We start from the raw sequence: 19,764 nt of genomic DNA on the forward strand, positions 1-19,764 counted from the left end.
ACATTGGCTGACAGTATTGTACCAAAGTTCAAGGTATTACTGTTAGTGTATAAAGCCCTAAACAGCCTGATGCAAATAGTAGCATGGAGACCCCATTCTGGTTCAAGCCATGGTGGGAGCAAAAAGCAAGTCCCCCCTATTCCTCATAGTCTCAATCTAAATTCTCCCCTCCCTCCAGCAAGTGCTTTTTAAAAGCAACAACACATAATTATTAATTTCATGAATAATGTAAGGTATATTTGGACCCTCATACTTGTCTATTAAATGAGTCGGCTGGCAATAGATGATAAAACTGGGGGCCAATGATCAGTCCTTTATTTCTTTCCTTATGAATACCTATGAGTCTTCATCTGTTCGAGATACTGAACTAATGGTCTAAACCTGATTGGATTTCCCCCCTTTGAATTATTTCCCACATAAAATTGGTTAGATTAATGAAACCTTTTACACATTTTTAAATATTATCAGTGTTGCTTGTTTGTAGATATCCATGAAATCCTCTTAGATCTGGTTCTGGTTGCAAACTTGAATGCCATCTTAAAATAGCACAAGTCTATCTTTCTGATATTAAACTCATATTAAATTGAGTGTAGAAGAAAGGAAAAAGGAAAAATAGTTCTAAAATATTTTGACTACAAAGAAAACTTGGCAACTGTCATTTAAAACCAAACCAAACCCAAACCCTCTCTTTAAATCCTGTACCTATGTATACAACTTCACCTCAATAAAGCAAAACAACTGGAAGCCAAAAAGATTTTAGATTACCATCATATTATTTTGTATAAATCATCCCAGATTTAGGCCGTCAACCAGATGCTGCAGTACAGATCTTTGATGTCCAAATAGAATGAAAAAGGGGTGAACAGAAGAGGTGGAAGGAAACAAACATGATATTGCTATTAAAAAAATGGTGGTGTTGGTGGCGATATAGAAGGGAACTCCTTGGCTGTGTTTTTAGTGAGGCCAAAATATTTGTGTAAGAGAAATGAAATAATCCATTTGTGATTGTAGATAGAATTCATTTTTCATTCATCACATTTTCATATCTGTATAACAGATTTCTAAAGAACATAAATCAAGGTTTGGCTTAGGTCTTAGCTTTATATAATTTTGCACCTATTCCTAAATTGCCCTTATAAGAATTAAACTGCTCCATTAGTTTCAGTTTCCAACAACTGTAAAGGTTTGTGCCACATGAAATTTCAAACTTCTTTCTAAATTAATTTAGTTAAAAAGTGTTGTTGTTTATTGGATTCATAGAATAGTAGAGTTGGAAGGTGTCTATAAGACTATCAAGCCTTGGATTTCTCACCTGCCTTTCACCATAAGGTCACAATATAAAAATGCAATATTTATTTATTTATTTATTTATTAAATTTATTAGTCGCCCATCTGGCTGGTTGTCCAGCCACTCTGGGCGATGTACAGAATAAAAACATACAAATACATTAAAATATTAAAATCAGTTAAAACAATTTAAAACTAGAATAGGGTAGGTCCTAAAATTATACCTCAGAAGTCAAAGGTCAAAGCAAAGAGATGCATCTTCAGCATATGATAAACTCTCTACTATGAAGGTGCCAGATGAACCTCTGTGGAGAGGGAATTTCACAATTTAGCGGCTGCCATAGAGAATTACCTCTTCAACTTCTGAGAGTGATGAAACTATGAAGAGGGCCTCCTCTGCCTATCTCAAACACTCAAGAGGGCCTGTAGGGAAGGAGAAGGTCTTTCTGATGATTGGCACCTAAATCCACTTTAGGGCTTTGAACTAGGGATAGATATGTCCAAATCCTGGATCCTGAATGGAATCATTCTGGGTCAGAGAGGGTCAACCTGGAACAATCCAAGGCAGGGGGAAGGTCTGGCAGTAAGGAGTGGGGGAGAAGGATACACATAGCCAGAATGACTGTGCAAGGTCCCTAAATCAGTTTGGGGGCCTGGTTCTGGCTCAGCTTTGGATCACCGCAGGTCAGATAGGGGCTACTCTGAAACTCCAGATCACCCAAATCAGGGGCTCATGCACAGCCCTACTTTAAACACTAATGTGAGCACCTTGATTTGGGCACAGGGATGAAATGGTAACCAGTGCAGCTCTTCTAAAACAGGGATTATGAGAGTTCTAATTGGACCTCCAGTCAGTAATTTGGCTGCTGCATTTTGGACCCACCAAAGTTTCTGAGTTGACTGCAAGAACAACCCCGCATGGAGTGTGTTGCAGTAATCTAAACTGGAAGCTACCAGAGCATTAGGTACAGGAAATTTGTGTCCAAAAGAGATTGTAGCTGATGGAATTGGGAATAGGCAATCCCAGCCACTTGAGCCTCCAGTGACAATGCTGGATCCACAAGTATCCCCAAGTTACAGAACTGCTTGTTCTAATGGAGTGCAACCCAGTCCATAACACTCTCAGACTCCAGAACACAGCATACGCCTGTCTTATCATGATTCAGCTATAATATAATGTCCTATGTCCAGCCCATTACCACTCCCGTGCATTGATCTAGCACCTGAACCATCTCTCCTGATTCAGATGAAATGGAGAGATAGAGGTGGCCATCATCTCCTGATGACAGCTCCCAGCAGCTTCAAATAAATGTTAAATGTCATCTGGAGGCAGCGTCTTATATATTGCCAGGGGTTTTCTTAATCTACAAGAACATGAGAAGCTCAGTAGATCAGTGTAACTGTCAGTGACTTGCAGCAACTCTCCACAGTTTCAGTCTTTGCCAGCCACACCCGGAGATCTCAGGGATCAAACCTGGGACTTCTGCATCCAAAACATAATATGTACCTCTGAGCTATGGCCCTTCTCCAAAGCAGGCTGTCTCAGCCAGAAAAAAATAAGGAAGGAAAAAAGGTATGATGATTCCTCCCCCAATTCCAACTGACCTGTCTTGAGACTTTAGACTTAAAACTAACCCTTATTTATTTATGGGTTTCACAACAAACAAGGGACACAATTAATTGAAAATTTCTGCAGAAGCTCCCATAAATATGGCTTGTATAGGTAAAGACACTGCAGTCGATTCACCCAAAATTCTGTTGCTGTTATAGAGAGACTATTTCTCCCTGTAACCAACAAATTTATTAATGAACAGTTTACATCATGTCCTCTTGCTATCTACAGCCACAATATCTGCTTTGCTTTCTAGAGTTAGGGTGACAGCTTTAGCTCTGCTAATTTAAATGCAAATTTCTGTGCTTGGGGATATTTATCAAAATTGTAATGTCTGAAGGAATGTACCTAATGATTCATCACAGAATATTACTGAAACATCAATTTCACTCACTCTTTACATTTTAAGTGATGCCACAAATCATGTCTTTGGTTTCTTATGGGTGTGCCTTTCATGGAGACCCTTTGCTTACTGGCCTAATTATGTTTGTTTCATCCCATTTATTTACCACAGGACAATAAGCATGCTAATTATGTTCATTTCTACTAGTAGTCAACTGTTGGGTAGTCCAATGCTGAACTGAAGCATCAATACTAGATTTCAAACACATTCAGACAGAGTTATCTGACCCGCACCTCCATCAGTGCTCAGTTGCTACTATGATAGTTAAAGCTTATGCACATCCCTTCTAGGAGGTGCTGCCATTCCAAAGTTTGACAAAAGCAGAATTCAGGTCCAGTACTGCAGTTGAAGTAACTCCAGATCAAACATTGCTGTGAAAGTTCTGCTAGTGTTACTAAAATACATGTTATTTCTTTCATATTTCCTACATATTAATCCAGGAAGTTTTTTTCTTTTCACTCAACAGCAATGTTTTTCCCTATTTGGTGGATATATATATATATGAATGTGAACAGATTATTTAAATGCCTACCATTTTGTTCTCTCTGAACTCCAGCAGCAAGTAGATCAGGCTCACCAAGGCTTATATCATTAAGCCTGGTTCCCAGACATTCTATACAAAGATGTTTGCACCATTCTTCTGCCTCAAGCTCTGAAAGAAAAAACAACAACCAATAAACAACCAAGAATAACCATGAAGCATCTGCAACATTCAATTCAACTTAAAAGAAGGTGCCTGATTATAGTAGTATTTGATTTACAGGTTAGTTATTGAACAACTTCCAGTTTCAAAGAAAGTAAACACACACACACCTTGATTTATGAATAGTTTTGTTAAAAATATCATGTATTTTACATTGATTAACAGTGAGAAAAAATTGATTGCAGTCTGCTCACTGTATAGGAAACCTGACCACTTGGAACAATAAGGCATATCATTTTTGGTCTTTGCAGATGAATTCACATTAACCATTTTTGCAATGGAAGCATCGATTCTTCCTATCATATTATTAATTGTCCTGCCAGATTGTCCATGCACAATCTGTTTGTTGCATGGGTGACAAAATAGATAAGAGGAGAAGAAGAAAGAAGGCTAGTACTAAATACAACAGCTTGTTGGTTTTAATGAAAAATATGAGAGGTTTCTTGCATGCTTAAAATCCAAGGGTGGTTTAGATAGCTATTCCTCCTCCCCTTATAATGCATTATCCAAAGGAGTCCTTTATGTGCTGTACTCCACAACCAACATGCTTTGCCAAAACAAGACTATCAGAGTCATACATTAGACATTTTTGGAACTTCACACAGATCTTTCCAACATGCACAGAAAAAAACGGTAATCCAAATCCACCCTAATCTCTTACATTGGGGTGAAAAAGAACTTATCTAATGCTTACTTATGTAATGCTAAACACATCTAAGCTGATTCAATGTCACTATGTATTTTAAATCCAGATTTGCTATAATATTGTTATGGGATTTGAAGGCTGAGATGGATGATTTCTATGAATCTCCGTGCTAGCCTCTGATTTGGGATCTGCAAAGGAAGAAACCTGCTCCACTGGTCAAACTGGTTTTCTTTGCACAAGCTAACAGTTTATCCAAGTTAGCCTGTGCGCTAATGGCTTATTGAGTGGTCAACCTGCATATACAAAGGGATGTGCCCAGAAGCTATTAGAACTCTTTCATGTAAGGAGCTCTCCTCCCACAATCCTGGAGCCAAGGAGAGGCTGGTGTTTTTAGTCTAGTCAGGAGAAGCTGGGAACTAGGGAGACAGACAGAGAGGCTTGCTTGCTTTCTGGATCCTTAAAACTATCAGGAATGAGGAGCAAGATCTGATGGGGTGATAATGCTGTGAACCCCTCCATCTTAAGGTCAGGTTGGAATGTGTATATATAAAAACCATATTTCCTTAAAAAAACAACACCACAGTCTCTGCTGGCCTTCTTTCCAAGGAAACCAAACCCTGGGCAAGCACAGGGGCCCTGGAAATCTCTCACTGCATGGAGATTAGGGTGCTACACAACAATACTTTTGTTTGAACTCACTCATTTTGGGAAGCTTTTGTGGCTGCATAAGTACATTTATGTTACTAGGAACATAAATATAGTCTGAAGAAATAGTCTGAATTCCAGATTTTTTATTTCATTGAAGTTGATATGAAAACAAATTATCCTTCTTTCTAACAATAAATGGTAGCTTTTGTTGAAACTGAAAGTAATCTAACATTTGAGAGCCATCACACTTTTCTTTCAAGATCTAAAAAAAAAAAAGAACCAATATGGAGGTTTGGGTGACATATAAAATAGTTTGCCAAATCTCCAGGCCAAGCCCCCATTTATAACTTGGGAATGGATGAATGTCCAAGACCCCACTCCAAGAAATCAGCTGATTGGCTCGTGGAGCAATGATTGGCTCCTGGAGAAGCAAACTTGCTCAGTACACTGTTGACTATAAAGAAGAAAATCCTCTCACTCACCCCATGCACACCCACAACTAGCACAACGAGAGGCTCTCCTCCCTGAGTAAGTGGGGACTCAGAGCTTATATTTAGTGAACTAATGAATCTATCAAATGGTTAAAAGCCAGAAAAATTAATCAACTAAAATTATTTATATTTAAATAAATGGATCATCACTCATTAGACTCAGGCATATTCAGAATGTGGGTTTGGATTAGGTGACATTCTTTAATTTTTTAAAAAAGAGGAGAAATGGGGTGGTATGGGGAAATTATTGAAATAGATAAGGCTACAGGGAAAATGCAATTCAAAAATATGTTGCATGTAATTACTATGGTGACATTTAAGTATATTTTGATTATTTGAGATACCTTGCTGAAACCTACCCCCCCCCATTATTAGACATAAGAATACATTTTGGCAGGTTTTAGAATGGTAATGTCTCAGATCAACGCACTAGGATATTAGACGTTTCAAGATGTGTTAAGGATAATTCCATCACCAAAGACAAGATGGTATTGCAACATTTTTAAATACTTGTGGCTGCAAACAACAACAACAATTTCATGCATGGACATTAGGAATAATAGTCAGTTAAACAAAATTACATACAGGCACCCATTTCCAAAGGTATTTCCAAAGGTCACTTGCTGCCACTTCATGGAGAAACCTGTATTAGCCTGGCTACATCCTTGCATGAACTTATGATGTTGCCTTATACTGTAACAGATTAATGATCCATATAGCCCACTATTGTATACCCTGATTAGCAATGGGACTCTAGGGTTTCAGGCAGGGCTCTTTCCCAACCCTTCTATAGAAGATCCTTTCACTGGGGGATTGCAGAGATTGAACCTGAGGCCTTCGGCATGTACATCATGCACTCTGTCATAAGCAGGGCTTTTTTTGTGACAGTACTCACTGGTATGTAGTTCCAGCACCTCTTGCTATTTTGTGCTGGCACCTACATCACTTTTCTGAAGGTATGAATACTGGTACCTCATTTAAAAAAGCAACACAAATACTAGATATTTCACCACACACTTCCACATATGTCAGTCAACCAGCCCTGAAGCCGTCTTTCCTTGTTAGGTAAGGCAGCCACATGTCTAGATGGGGCAATGGGGGGGTGCATAACATCACCCAGTCCCACCACTGGTGGAGAGGATGTGAGGGCCAGGCCTGGGAAGAGAAAAACAGTGACCTTCCATTTCACTCCTTATGTGTTAACTTGCATGAATGAAGTTTAATCTGTTGAACTGTGTCACTCTTTTTTGAGAGGTCCCCAGGAACACTACACTCAAAGTCTTGGCTCTGCCTATAGCTACAGTTGCCTTTCACCTGTGTTCTGTCCCTGTGTTCTGATTCTTCATGAACTGAACTACTTTGGTAAAGATAGTGAACTCCTGAGCTTGGCATTGATGCTGTACTAGCTATCTCAGTTTTAGATTCCACCTGAAAAACAAACTTGTCCATACTATAAGATTAAGGAAAGGCAGAGAGAAAATAAATACTATAGGGTGTGTTTGTTAACTTCTCCTTGAGAGACTCTCCTTCTAGTATTTTTCCTGACGTGTTTTAAAACAGTAGAACATAGGGGCACATTACACAATAATTCTTAGGGTTATTTCAAATGTCTTAACAAAATTTCTCTTCCTGTACACTATGATGTCTGGTTTTCTGCCTTTGCTCTTTTTTTTCTGCTACAGCAGGGTGTTGATCATAAGCAGCCACTTTTAATTTTAATTTGCTCTTTAATTCATGTATTTACTGGTGAGTGAGCAGGCTAGTAAGAATTTTGCTAGGCTAGTAAATGCATTTTTTAAAAAAGATGTGTTTTAAGAGTTCTTGAAAATGTTTTGAAGATGTTTTATTTTTAAGATATTTTTAGTGTTTTGTTCATTGTTTGCTGCCCTGGGCTCCTTCTGGGATGAACGGCAGGATAGAATCATCATCATCATCAAACACTTGAATCTGGTGACCCCTTCAGAACTTCCAAATGAATCTTCCATCAGATTATCCAATCTGCTATTGGAGTCCATTTTATTAATGTATAGTTTACCTGCATACATCTTTAATATGTGAATCCTAGAGTCAGCAAAAAATTACAAGAACTTCTAGGTGACAGGAGTTACTCAAACATGGCTTGAATCACTGGTTATTCTAAATTTTTAAAACTGCTTTTTTTTCTCAATTAACAATAAAATTGCAACCCTTGTTGAGATCAAGTAACTGTTTCTTTCTTGATACAGCCAGAATTTTGAGCAGGAGCTTTTGTCTCCAGCGAGGATATCCAGACAGCTGTTGTTATCTGACCTGATTAAGACATTTCTGATGTGGATAAAGAATACATGCTCATCTGGGAAAACCAGGCATCAGTGAATATCTTCATATGTTCTCATCCCATGGAATGCCAAAATCTACTAATCTCTTTTGACAGGAAGGATTGTATCAAGATTTGAAAGAGAAAAGGATAGTATCAAAAACAGCCAACATATGAATGCAAATATTACATTGGTTCTAATAAATATGTTTAAATACCTTGTATATATGCACACATAGATATTGTCAAGAAAGCCTGAATCTAAAATGGCTCTGTGGCAAAGAACTGTGGGATTTCATCTTGCCTCTGTGTGAGGGCAATGACTTTGCAGTTTTATTTCACAGCTGAAGCTAATTAGGAGGCCTGAACAAGAACACCTGCTTATCAGCTAAGGGCCTGGTACTCAAGGACACAAGGCCTGGGAAGGTTTGGGAAGTATGTGACCATTAGGTGTGAAACTTTGAAGAGCATTGCATAATGAGAAAGCCCCCTGATTGGCTAATTAACTCGACTGCTGCTAACGGTTTTTTATAAGAATAGGTTTGGGAACTTTAGTCTTTGTTCCCCTGGGTTCCATCTTGCCTATAGATGGTTACCTGTGTGGGTTCCATTTCCCTCTACTACCCAAGCTATACATCTCTGAGGAGATATGGGATTATACCACCAATACTTCTTTGTAAGTATAGAATAGGCTAGTTAGTTTTCTTGTTTTGGTTTGTAATTGAACTCTCTGTATTTTACCTTGCCCTTTGGGTGTGGGTTTTAAGGAACCATTTTGCTGCTATTAATTGTGAACTTATATTTAATAAAGCTACTTCTTATTACTAGTGTGTATTCATTGAAGGATGAGTGTGGCCCTAAATCTGGTATCTTGGCTACTTGTCCACAGACTACTGTGTATTGGTTATTTGTCTAAGGCTCCAGGACAAGGAGTGCTGTCTTGCCTTTTTGGAATCCTTGGCAGGTTTATTTCTGAGTCAATGAATACATGGAGGTGAATGATCCTGTCACCATTACCCAATACCCATCCCCATATTCAGTAACCCCTGTAGCATTAAAAGAGCTACAGTCAAGTCAACCTGCTTTAGGCAATGAAATACTCCTCCAAAACAAACAATTCATATTTATACATGGGATGAAAATCCTTCTAGACTTTCTAGGAAACATTTTATTTGTAAAACCAGAGGTGCTTTGCATTTAAGACTTTAATGTTTTTTAATGGCAAGGTTCAGTTGTAGATAATTATAATTGTTATTGTTAAGTTTATTTATTACCTGCCCTTCACCAGCAGGTCACAGGTTACAACAACTTAAAATTCAGTATTAAGATGCATTTGAACAGAAGCAAAAATGCCTTTCCCAAGTCTCTATAGATTAGTTGACTTTATTTAGTTTATAAGGTCTACATTCCTTCTAAGTAGATATGAGATCTGAAAATCTCATTTTTTAAAAAATAAGCAGTTTGCATTTGATTTACATTTAAATGACTAAGAAATAAATATTATACACGTTTGTTAGATGAAGTCTTACTGAATTTCTGAGTAGGATCACAATTTTACTTTGTGTGTCAAAACTCACCTGTATGGAGTTTCAGCACATCTTTTTTTGGCTGTCCATGGTAGCAATGTTGTGCTGGCACACATTGCATTTTATCAATATATGAGTACTGGCACTGCTTATAATAACTTCAAAAGTTATCTATATTTGACATCATAAGTATTAAGATGTTATGCCTGTAAAACTGAAGGGGTGGAAAATATTATATTGCACTCCTTCTGCATATGGGATTCTTTTTTATGTTTCATGAGATGAGGGTGACAACATGAAAGTATAATCTCTGAAACCTGTTAGCATGCTTTCTGAGACAGGAGGTATTGAAAAAATATATAAGTTATAAACAATTTATTCATTATGTTTCATGAAGTCTCTGCCTTTGGTAGATCTGCTTTCAAAGTGTTGTGAAGATGCTCTGGAGACAATATGCTTCCTAGTAACAACAGTATGGGAAATGTCATGTCTACAAGACAGGGAAGACCAGTGCAAAAAAAGAGAACAACAGGTCCCACTCTCAGGCCTGTTCAGGAAGATCAACCCCAGGCAGCTCCCATCTCAGTTACTGTTCTGTGTCACAGACCCAGGCTGGATGCAGATTGCAGACTGATATGTAAGTTTCTTGGCTAGCCACACTGAAGCTAAATTTACAGGCAGAGACAGCAGTTGCTGCTCAAGAACCCAAGCGGGATCGGGCTGTCAGAAGCAATTGATGCTAGAATTTATTTTGAATTATCTGTCAGACAATCTATCTGGCCTGGCCAGTGAAAGCAGAAAGAATTCAGAGGGAGACAGCCAGCTGCTATTTTTGATGAGGTGTGAGAGTAGCTGATTCTACGTCAAAACTTTTAAGTGTAAATGGGGATGACTACCTACCAAGTACATTTTATGTTTTAAGGTGCGTTTAATTTAGTTAAATCATGGCAAAAGGACATTACCCTTCTATAGTAGAATTTGTCTTGTGAATTTCCCCCATTAGTTATGTCATATTAGTGGGATGGTGGGGGGGGGAGCTAGCAACAATGGGTCAATGGATTAGTCCTAGGGTTGTCAGGTCAGAAGCATCCCAAAACTTGAGAGTTCAGGGGTGGGCCCTAGTGATGTCATGGGGTGGGCCCTAGTGATGTCATTAAGCATGATACATTAAACATCAACCACAGTTGCTTGGTGCATACAATTAAAAAAACATTTATCTGATTGGAAATTAAGATAGAAGTTTTAGCTAAAAGATGGAACCTGGGTAGGGAACATTTAATCTAGCCTACTTGCTTTCGACAAGAAAGGCTTAAGTGCCCTCATGCCAGGTCAGTCACCATAAGGCCATTGTAGGAAGAAAGGAGCCTAGTGTTGTGGAGATGTTAGATGGGAGCAGTCAGGAGTAAAGATGGATGCTCCTGAAGGCTGCAGTTCTAAACACACTAAGGGACTAAGCCCCATAGAACTCAACATGACTTACTTCTGAGTAGTTATAGTTTGGATTGTGCTGTTGGTAAAGCTTGACTAGGGATCGTCTGCAAAGACATCCACATCTGAAGAGGGTGGTTTATAACAGATGCTATTGGAGGTCGCTGATTCATAGGGTCATCAAAAGTCGAAACGACTTGAAGGTACATAACTACAACAATGAAATACCATGCAGGAAAAGCTTCACCTGTTAACATTCTGTCAGTCACCTTATTACTTGTGTACAGCCCCTTCCACCTCACCATCACAAGAGCAGGCAAATTTGCATCCTATTTTTCGAGTGGGGCAAGTTCCTGATCCACATACAGTGTCCTGGACCCAGAAAATCCTGCTGGCATTCCTACTGAGAAATGCCTGGCTCAGATGTTGCTAGGGTTTCAGTCAGCTCCATTACATCTCTGGTTGTTATATCTCTGAGAAAAACTATGGGTTGTAGTCAACTAAATCCAACTCAGAGCAGACCTGTTGAAATGAATAAACCTAAGTTAATTGTGCCTATTAACTTCAAATGGGTGTACTCCAAGTAGGACTGCCATTGAATTGCCCTATGCTTTAGAACGAGTGCAGGGCATGCTACACAGCAGCAGCCTACAAAAAGGCAGCTGGCACCACAGAGGGGACAGGGTGGCAGCAGGGATCCTCAGCAGAAAAACAGAGCTATTCCAAGCCAAGCAAGGTCCCCTATTTTCAAGGGGGTGAAAAGCTGGGGGTATGTTGCCTAGACCTTCACCTGGCATTCAGCACTTCCCTGTCCCTCACACTGCCCATCCTGCCTACTTGAGGGAAACTTCAAACTGCATCAGCACATCTCACTTGCTCCTGACCTTGCCAAGGCTGACCGACATGCTGAAGAGCTCAGATATTTCTCTGTAATATATCAACATGTGCACATAGAGAAATCTAGCTGAGCATGGTGTGGTTCCCAAAGGTCTCTGGGTTTCCAGAAAGTCAAAGGGTGTTTTCACACCTCAGGAACAAAGAAGCTCTTGCTTTAATTGGGCTTTAAGGGGATTTGCAGCGTAAAAGAGACACTGGCCAGAATGCTCATTTGAGTGTTCTGTTGGGGCTGTGATGGAACATCTGCTTTGCATGCAGAAAGTCCCACATTCAGTCCCCAGCAGCATCTCTGGGCAGGGCTGAGAATGTCCTTTGCCTGAAACCCTGGAAAGCAGCTGCCAGTCAGTGTAGACAATACTGAGCTAGATGGACAGATGGACTGACTATAAGGTAGCTTCCTTTTTCCTGTGCTTGAAAACTGCCAGTCTTTCTGCCCCCCTTCCTTATTTATAACAGTTAGATATTAATTCTAAATAAATGAATATGTTATTTGGCTTGATGATGATAACATCATGCTAAATAAAAGGCTGTTATTCAGTTAACATTCCAAAATATTCATACCTATACTTATGCATACAGCGAATCCACTCATTCAGATAAGGGATGGTTGCAGGGGATCCAAAGACATGCCACACTGCTTTGCTAACTCCTGGGCAAAAGCTGAGCTTCATTCTTATTTGTGGAGTGTTATAACGCCAGACTGCCTTCCAGCCACAGTGTCTCCCAAAGCAATTTACAATGAAAACAGACTAAGATAAATTCGCAGTTCAACACCTTCAGATTAAATCCCAGAACAGCATGAGAGGGGATTCCGCCAGCCTCCTCTGGAGGGAGCCGACAGTCCCTACATGAAGCAGCCCAGAAGGCTGGACTTCCCCCCTGAGGGTCCCTCTTCCCCGCAATGTGGTCCCAGTAACTCCCCAAGACTGCCCCGTGTCTTTACTTACATTGCTAAAGCAGTACAGTATGGTGCAGTTGGTGCCTCTCCCCCCGCCCCCCCATTGAGGTGAAGGAGTGATGTGCAAGAGAGAGAGGGAGACCACTGGGAGGTGGTTGGCACCCCTCCCTCCTCCCATCACTGCTGAGGCGAAGAAGTGGTGTGTGCAAAAGAGAGAGAAGGAGACTGTTGGGACAGTTGATGCCCCTGCCCCTTCCATCCCTGCTGAGGTGAAGAAGCAGCAAGCACACACACAAATGAGAGAGAGGGAGACCACTGGGGGGTTTGGCACCCCTTCCCCGCCCTTCCCCACTGAGGCAAAGGAAGGAGGCGCTGAAGCAGCCATGAAGGTGGTGAACCCTGGAGGAATTTGGCATATGAATGGCTGGAAATCAAACACACATGCACAGCTAGGCAGGAGTCTGGAAAGCCAGACATTCAGGGATGTGGGGTGATTTGACTGGAGAGCATCCCGGAAAGCCGGAGTCTCCAGAAGAAATCCAGAGTTCTGGTAACCCTAGTCAGTCTCTATCAACAATTGTATTTTTTTTTTACAAAATGTATACACTGCTCAGTTGTAAATAGAACCTTGAAACAAAACAAACAAAACATTAAAATTGTTTAATAGGCAATCCCTATCTATTAATATTATTAATGTTGATGAGGCTCCTCCATGTTGTGCCTACTGCCCCCTTAAAAATGTTGGAAGTGGGGCAAGAACAACTCCTGTTTGAGTTCTTTTGTGTGTATTCCAGAAGGAAGATAGAGTTAGGGTCCTCCTGCTGGCAAGGTTTGCCTACCTTTACCTGTGCTATTTTCTGCCTAACTTCCTTGCGTTGTAAACTGATACACTCAAGGAAGCTGACCTGCCCTTCCTTCCTTTGTCTTCTTCCACTGTCTGAGGAGAGAGGAGACATCTGTCTCTGTTCTCTCTCCTGAGCCATGAAGGTAATACCCAAGTCTGGGCATTGTGCCTCCAACTTAATTAGTTAGAACTAGGTATGCCTTTCCTATCTACTATGCATTTCTGTAAATCAAGCAGTTTTTCTTATTTTACTAAGTCTTAAGTCTCAGTGATCTACATGCAGGGTAAAAACCTGTTACTTAGGTAAATACACATAGTGGCACACACAGAGATCAGACCGCTGAGTATCTCTGCTTATTTCCATAACAAAAAAAAGGGTATGATGCTCTCGGAAGGATGCAAGAAAAGAAAGGGACTCTGGAAAAACAAGACTATGTTCCAACTCAAGTATCTGAGGAGTGTGTGTTTATTTATCCTTTACTATTGCAAAATTATCCAGGACAATTAGCAACTTATAATAGACATGCAGATTTTATAGCAGCAGACAAAACAAAGTCCCCAACTCAGCAAGCTTTTTCATTTTTAAAATATGTGAAATGCCATTTGAGTTTGATATAATTCAGATTACTGTATCCTTCATAGATAAAAAGCTTTGTCACCCGAATTAAATGGCAGTAAGCAAGGAAGAAAATTGTTTTTCTTTAGGCTAGAAGAATGAAACAATGAAATGACATATCTTTTCATGTGATCCATAATTTCTAAAACAATGATTCAGTTTTCCATTCATCCATGTACATCACGATAAAGGGAGATTTGATTATGAATATTGAAGAGGCACTAAATTTACCATAAAATGCCAGTTCCTTTCCCCCCTATTTATTGAACAGTTCATATTTTTGTTTGAATTTTTAATAATTTATAGCTTCATATGCATAATATCAAGATGTTATAACAAAGGTACTAGGATACTTGCTGTCCTGGGCTCTTTTGGGAGGAAGGCAAGATATAAATTTAATAAATATTTTCTCATAAAGAGCCTAATTCTTTCCCTAGGGGCCGTCTCCTTCCATATCAGTCTGCCAGCTCCTTAAGACCAAGTGAAAAGGTATTTCTTTGTGTCCCGTTCATGGTGGAGACATGACTGACTTGGATGAGAAAAAGGGTTGCAACCCAATTGATTGTTTTTATTTATTTTATTAAAGTATTTATAAGCCACATTTTCATAGAAATGGAAATGGGCTGCCTTCAAGTTGATTCTGATTTATGACGACCCTAATGAATAGGGTTTTCATGGTAATCGGTATTCAGAGCCTTCCTCTGAGGCTGAAAGGCAGTGACTGGCCCAAGGTCACCCTGTGAGCTTCATGGCTGTGTGAGGATTCGAATCCTAGTCTCCCAGGTCGTAGTCCAACACTCTAACCACTACGCCACACTGGCTCTCTTCATAGAAATACATCAAGGTATTTTATGAAATATTTTACACTGTGAGATTTGTTTGGCTTCTTCCAAGTTGTGGCAAGCTGTTATGTGTGCAGATGAGCTTTTATAAGATAAACCCACTTTAGGGCTTTTTAGATCCTATTTTTATATCTGCTGTGACTACTTTTACATTGTTGATTTGTATATTGTTGTTTTATTATGGATTACAGTATTGTGACTGTTGTAAGCTGCTCTGATTAATGTGAATGCATTCAAAGGCCAGGATAGAAATATCTGATTTACTCTGTTCTGAAGTACTCTGTTCTTTGATCAGGTAGTCCTAATCATAATTCCCATTCTGCTTATGAAACAACTTACTTATATTTAGTATTCACTAATAAGCAAAAAACCTTGCGGTTTAAGAATATACCTATAGCCAACAGATGTTTCTATCAAACTTTAAAAGCTGGGAAATTGGACAGCTATAGTGAATACACCAGAGGAGCAGGAGACCTGACCTCCTCTCTGAGATATTGCATGCCCTACAAATTTGTAAAATGCAAACACAATTTGGGTTGGTCTTTGAGAACTCTGACAGAAAAAAAGTCTAAAAGGGATTTGGTTTCTCTCTCTCTCTTTTACACTTTGAACTCTCAATTCTCTCTGTTTTGTATATTGCCATGAAAATGTAGAGGGTTATTAAGCAAGCATTTCTGAGTCCAGGACTATAAGTTTTATAAGGTTTTGTTTTGAAATGAGCTTATGGGAATCATCAGAATGCCATGGGGGTATTTTCAGTTTAACATTGTGGAATGTGAATAATCCATGATGACTATAATATACAGTCACTCTCGTGGCTGTATAATTTATATTTCACTTGATTAACCAAACATTTGACTTTCAAAGTGGGCTACAGTATACAGTACAAGCTATAGAACTGTAAAAAACCTCAAACTTTAACAAACAGAATTGCCTACACCATTTGAAGGTCCCAAACAGAAACAACAGATCTCTCACTACTCTTGTGCAGACCAGAGCCAATTGCCTCTGGTGTGGAATAAAAATAAGCCTCACAAGAACCTTTGAGACACACTTCTATTGGCAAGGAAGGCATAGGAGTGACAGCCATACAATGGTGGATTTGTTTCTGTGACCAACTCTGCCTATATTAATAGGTCTTAATAAAATGCTTCTCTGACATGTGCAGGCAATGGGTTTTGATGCTGGGCGCAGGAGATGGCACAGTGGGAGAAGCTAAGGGAAAAGATTGATTTTTTTCCTGCCTTCATGGGATGGTAGGGCTTTAATATTACCTATACTGGCTGTCTGACGAACTGGCTGAAGAAGAGGGTCAGCTTCAGTTAAAGGCCCTAAAGGATGTGTCTGCAAGCTCTGAGGGTATAGTATAAAAGGAGATTTGCTCCCTCCTGCTGAAGCCTTTGCCTGGTTGTCTTTAGGGGCGATCTGTCAGACTCAATATCCTCACAACATGCCCTAGCCATCCAGTTCTGCTTCTCTTAACAGGGCTAGGATTCCACAATAGCAGCTGTGGTTCAAATTACTTCAGTTCAAAGATATAGTCTGATGTTTTATAATTTGTTTGTTTTAACAAGTAAGAGTGCTCCCACATGGGTGTTTATTGTGGGTTTGGTGCTCCTCAAATATGCAATTTTTTACAGCATCCTCACAATATCATTCTCACTAAAATGCCACCCATATATATTTTTCCCCATTTTATTCAGATTTACCCTTTCTGGTAAGCGGGAAAAAAAACACCTGTTGTCAACAAACCATTTATTATATAACACACCTGTCTGGAAACAGCCCATGTTTAGAGCATTTATCCCCCTCTTTTAAAATAACAACTATAGGAATCCATGGGTCTTGAAATCACATCTGTTAGCTCACACACAGGTTTAGTGACAAATAATAACACTGCAACATTCTGGTGCACATCATTTTCCAGCTGAATAGAACACATTTCCAGTTAGTATGCTTAACACTGCCATCTTACATCTGGATCTTAACACACATCACATAGTAATATCCCTTTGATTTCACTGTAATGTTAGATTTTGATAATTCTCAGGTTGAATATAACTCAGACCATATATTTGCATAAATATCACACACAAACACACACACACATGACACATATACACAAATAAATGAGAGCCAGTGTGGTGTAGTGGTTAAGGTGTTGGACTGCCTCTCAGCCTCATGAAAACCCTATTCATAGGGTCGCCATAAGTCGGAATCGACTTGAAGGCAGTACACACACAAATAAAAGCTTTCCTAAGGGAGATAGATTGGATGGTTGCTAAGCATGTGCAGAGTTGCTCAGTTAATGGAGAAAACTACACCATTAAAATCTGAGCCAGACAAATTTTTGGAGCTGTAATGATCATCTCGTATTTAGACAGGCATTATGAACTGCCAAGATAGATCAGCATTTCCAAGCATGAATCATGAAATTTAGCAACATCCATAAGGGCATCAGAATCCCAGAGGATATCTAGAATGTAGACATACAAATATTAACGATTCACAAGCCATGGATACTTGAATAGCCCCACTGGAGTAAAAGTGACAATACTGGGATAATAATTTGCCTTTCGCCAAATTAGTATTTCACCAATGGTGGATGTATTTTGGCAAATCAGAAAACAGCTCTAGAGCTGGGTCATCTATTCATTCCCTTGGAATGTAGGTTAGCTCTTTTGGGGGATTTGTCAAAGTGTGAGCCATACCGTAGAGTCAAGTGACTTGTGCAACTCCAAGCTTCCTCTGAGAATAATGCACATTTAGAGACAGCACACAAAAATGACATAAATTTATATATGGAATTTAGGCTATTGACAGATGATATATGACCAGCTGGGCCTAGAGAGATTTCAGTGAATAACATGGTAATTTACTGCACCTAACCTGAAATACCAGGTCTATTTTTCATTTTCTGTTTTCTGTCACCATTTGGTCTCACTTGCATTTGGCTATTTATGTTGTATTTGCAGTAAATGCAACTGTAAATAGATTAATCACTTTATGAATTTTCTGAAATGCTGCATCCCTTACTGGCCAAAAGTCTGATAAAATGAGTGGTATATTTAATACTGGCATACAAAGCAATCACCTGCTATACCAGCAAACTTAGTGCTGAGTGTCAATAGTTACGTACCCCAAATAAGATCACTGAAAAACAAGAGAGAGATATCAGCATGTTCAGGAAGACCTCAAGGTTTACAAAAGTACAATAATATTCCAGAAGATGAAGAAAAACTATGGGAGCAAAGGAAAAGGGGAAAAAGGAGGACCAGTGAGACCTGACCATAGTCAATGGCCAGATAATGCTGTGTCTGTTGAGAAGAGGGACAGAAAACTGGGAGAAAGGAGAATGGAATGGAGTATCCTTTTCTAAGTGTTTAAAAAGATGTCTCTTGAAAACCGTGCTTTCTATATTCAACCTTTATATACTTTACTGCATGATTTATTGGGGCAACTGATTAAACATTGCAACCTTAACTTATACCAAGTGTTTTAAAAGAACACTTTAGTAGTACAGAGCAGTTATAGTGGTCTCAGGGCCTCTTGCCAGAAAGGGACAAATGTCCCTAGCAGATTGTAATTAGGATGGAAGGGGCACAGAGATGAGACAAGAGTAGCTTGCCTAGAACAAAAAGTGGTTCATAGTGCTCTGAAATTTGAAGTTGCAGCTTTTGTAACAGACATCAGGCTTTTATCTCTAATGCCATACTAGCTGACAGCTACTGTAAGTGTGGTTCCAGCATCCCAAAATGAAAAGCAAGTGGCATCCTGAGCAATCTCAGGCACTATGAATCAGTACTGGTTTGTTGTTATATGCCTTCAAGTCGATTACGACTTATGGTGACCCTATGAATCAGTGACCTCCAACAGCATCTGTCATGAACCACCCTGTTCAGATCTCGTAAGTTCAGGTCTGTGGCTTCCTTTATGGAATCAATCCATCTCTTGTTTGGCCTTCCTCTTTTTCTACTCCCTTCTGTTTTTCCCAGCATGATTGTCTTTTCTAGTGAATCATGTCTTCTCATGATGTGTCCAAAGTATGATAACCTCAGTTTCATCATTTTAGCTTCTAGTGACAGTTCTGGTTTAATTTGTTCTAACACCCAATTATTTGTCTTTTTTGCAGTCCATGGAATGTGCAAAGCTCTCCTCCAGCACCACATTTCAAATGAGTTGATTTTTCTCTTGTCCACTTTTTTCACTGTCCAACTTTCACATCCATACATAGAGATCAGGGATACCATGGTCTGAATGATCCTGACTTTAGTATTCAGCGAATGATCCTGACTTTAGTATTCAGCGATACATCTTTGCATTTGAGGACCTTTTCTACTTCTCTCATAGCTGTCCTCCCCAGTTGTAGCTTCCTTCTGATTTCTTGACTATTGTCTCCATTTTGGTTAATGACTGCGCCAAGGTATTGATTATATCCTTGACAAGTTCAATGTCCTCATTGTCAACTTTAAAGTTACATAACTCTTCTGTTGTCATTACTTTAGTCTTCTTGATGTTCAGCTGTAGTCCTGTTTTTGTGCTTTCCTCTTTAACTTTCATCAGCATTCGTTTCAAATCATTACTGGTTTCTGCTAGTAGTATGGTATCATCTGGATATCTTAAATTG

At 39.4% G+C, this 19,764-nt stretch overlaps 1 protein-coding gene across 1 annotated transcript in view; it reads right to left on the reverse strand.

Annotated features, from left to right (window-relative positions):
• DOK6 (docking protein 6) overlaps window positions 1-19,764 on the reverse strand; it is a 481,228-nt gene that overhangs the window by 185,899 nt on the left and 275,565 nt on the right. Inside the window, exon 4 of the mRNA XM_061593326.1 lies at window positions 3,835-3,954. Within this exon, the coding sequence (XP_061449310.1) occupies window positions 3,835-3,954 (120 nt within the window). The remainder of the gene's footprint in view (window positions 1-3,834; window positions 3,955-19,764) is intronic.

Source organism: Rhineura floridana, chromosome 1 (genome assembly GCF_030035675.1).
Source record: "Rhineura floridana isolate rRhiFlo1 chromosome 1, rRhiFlo1.hap2, whole genome shotgun sequence".
Taxonomy (NCBI): domain Eukaryota; kingdom Metazoa; phylum Chordata; class Lepidosauria; order Squamata; family Rhineuridae; genus Rhineura; species Rhineura floridana.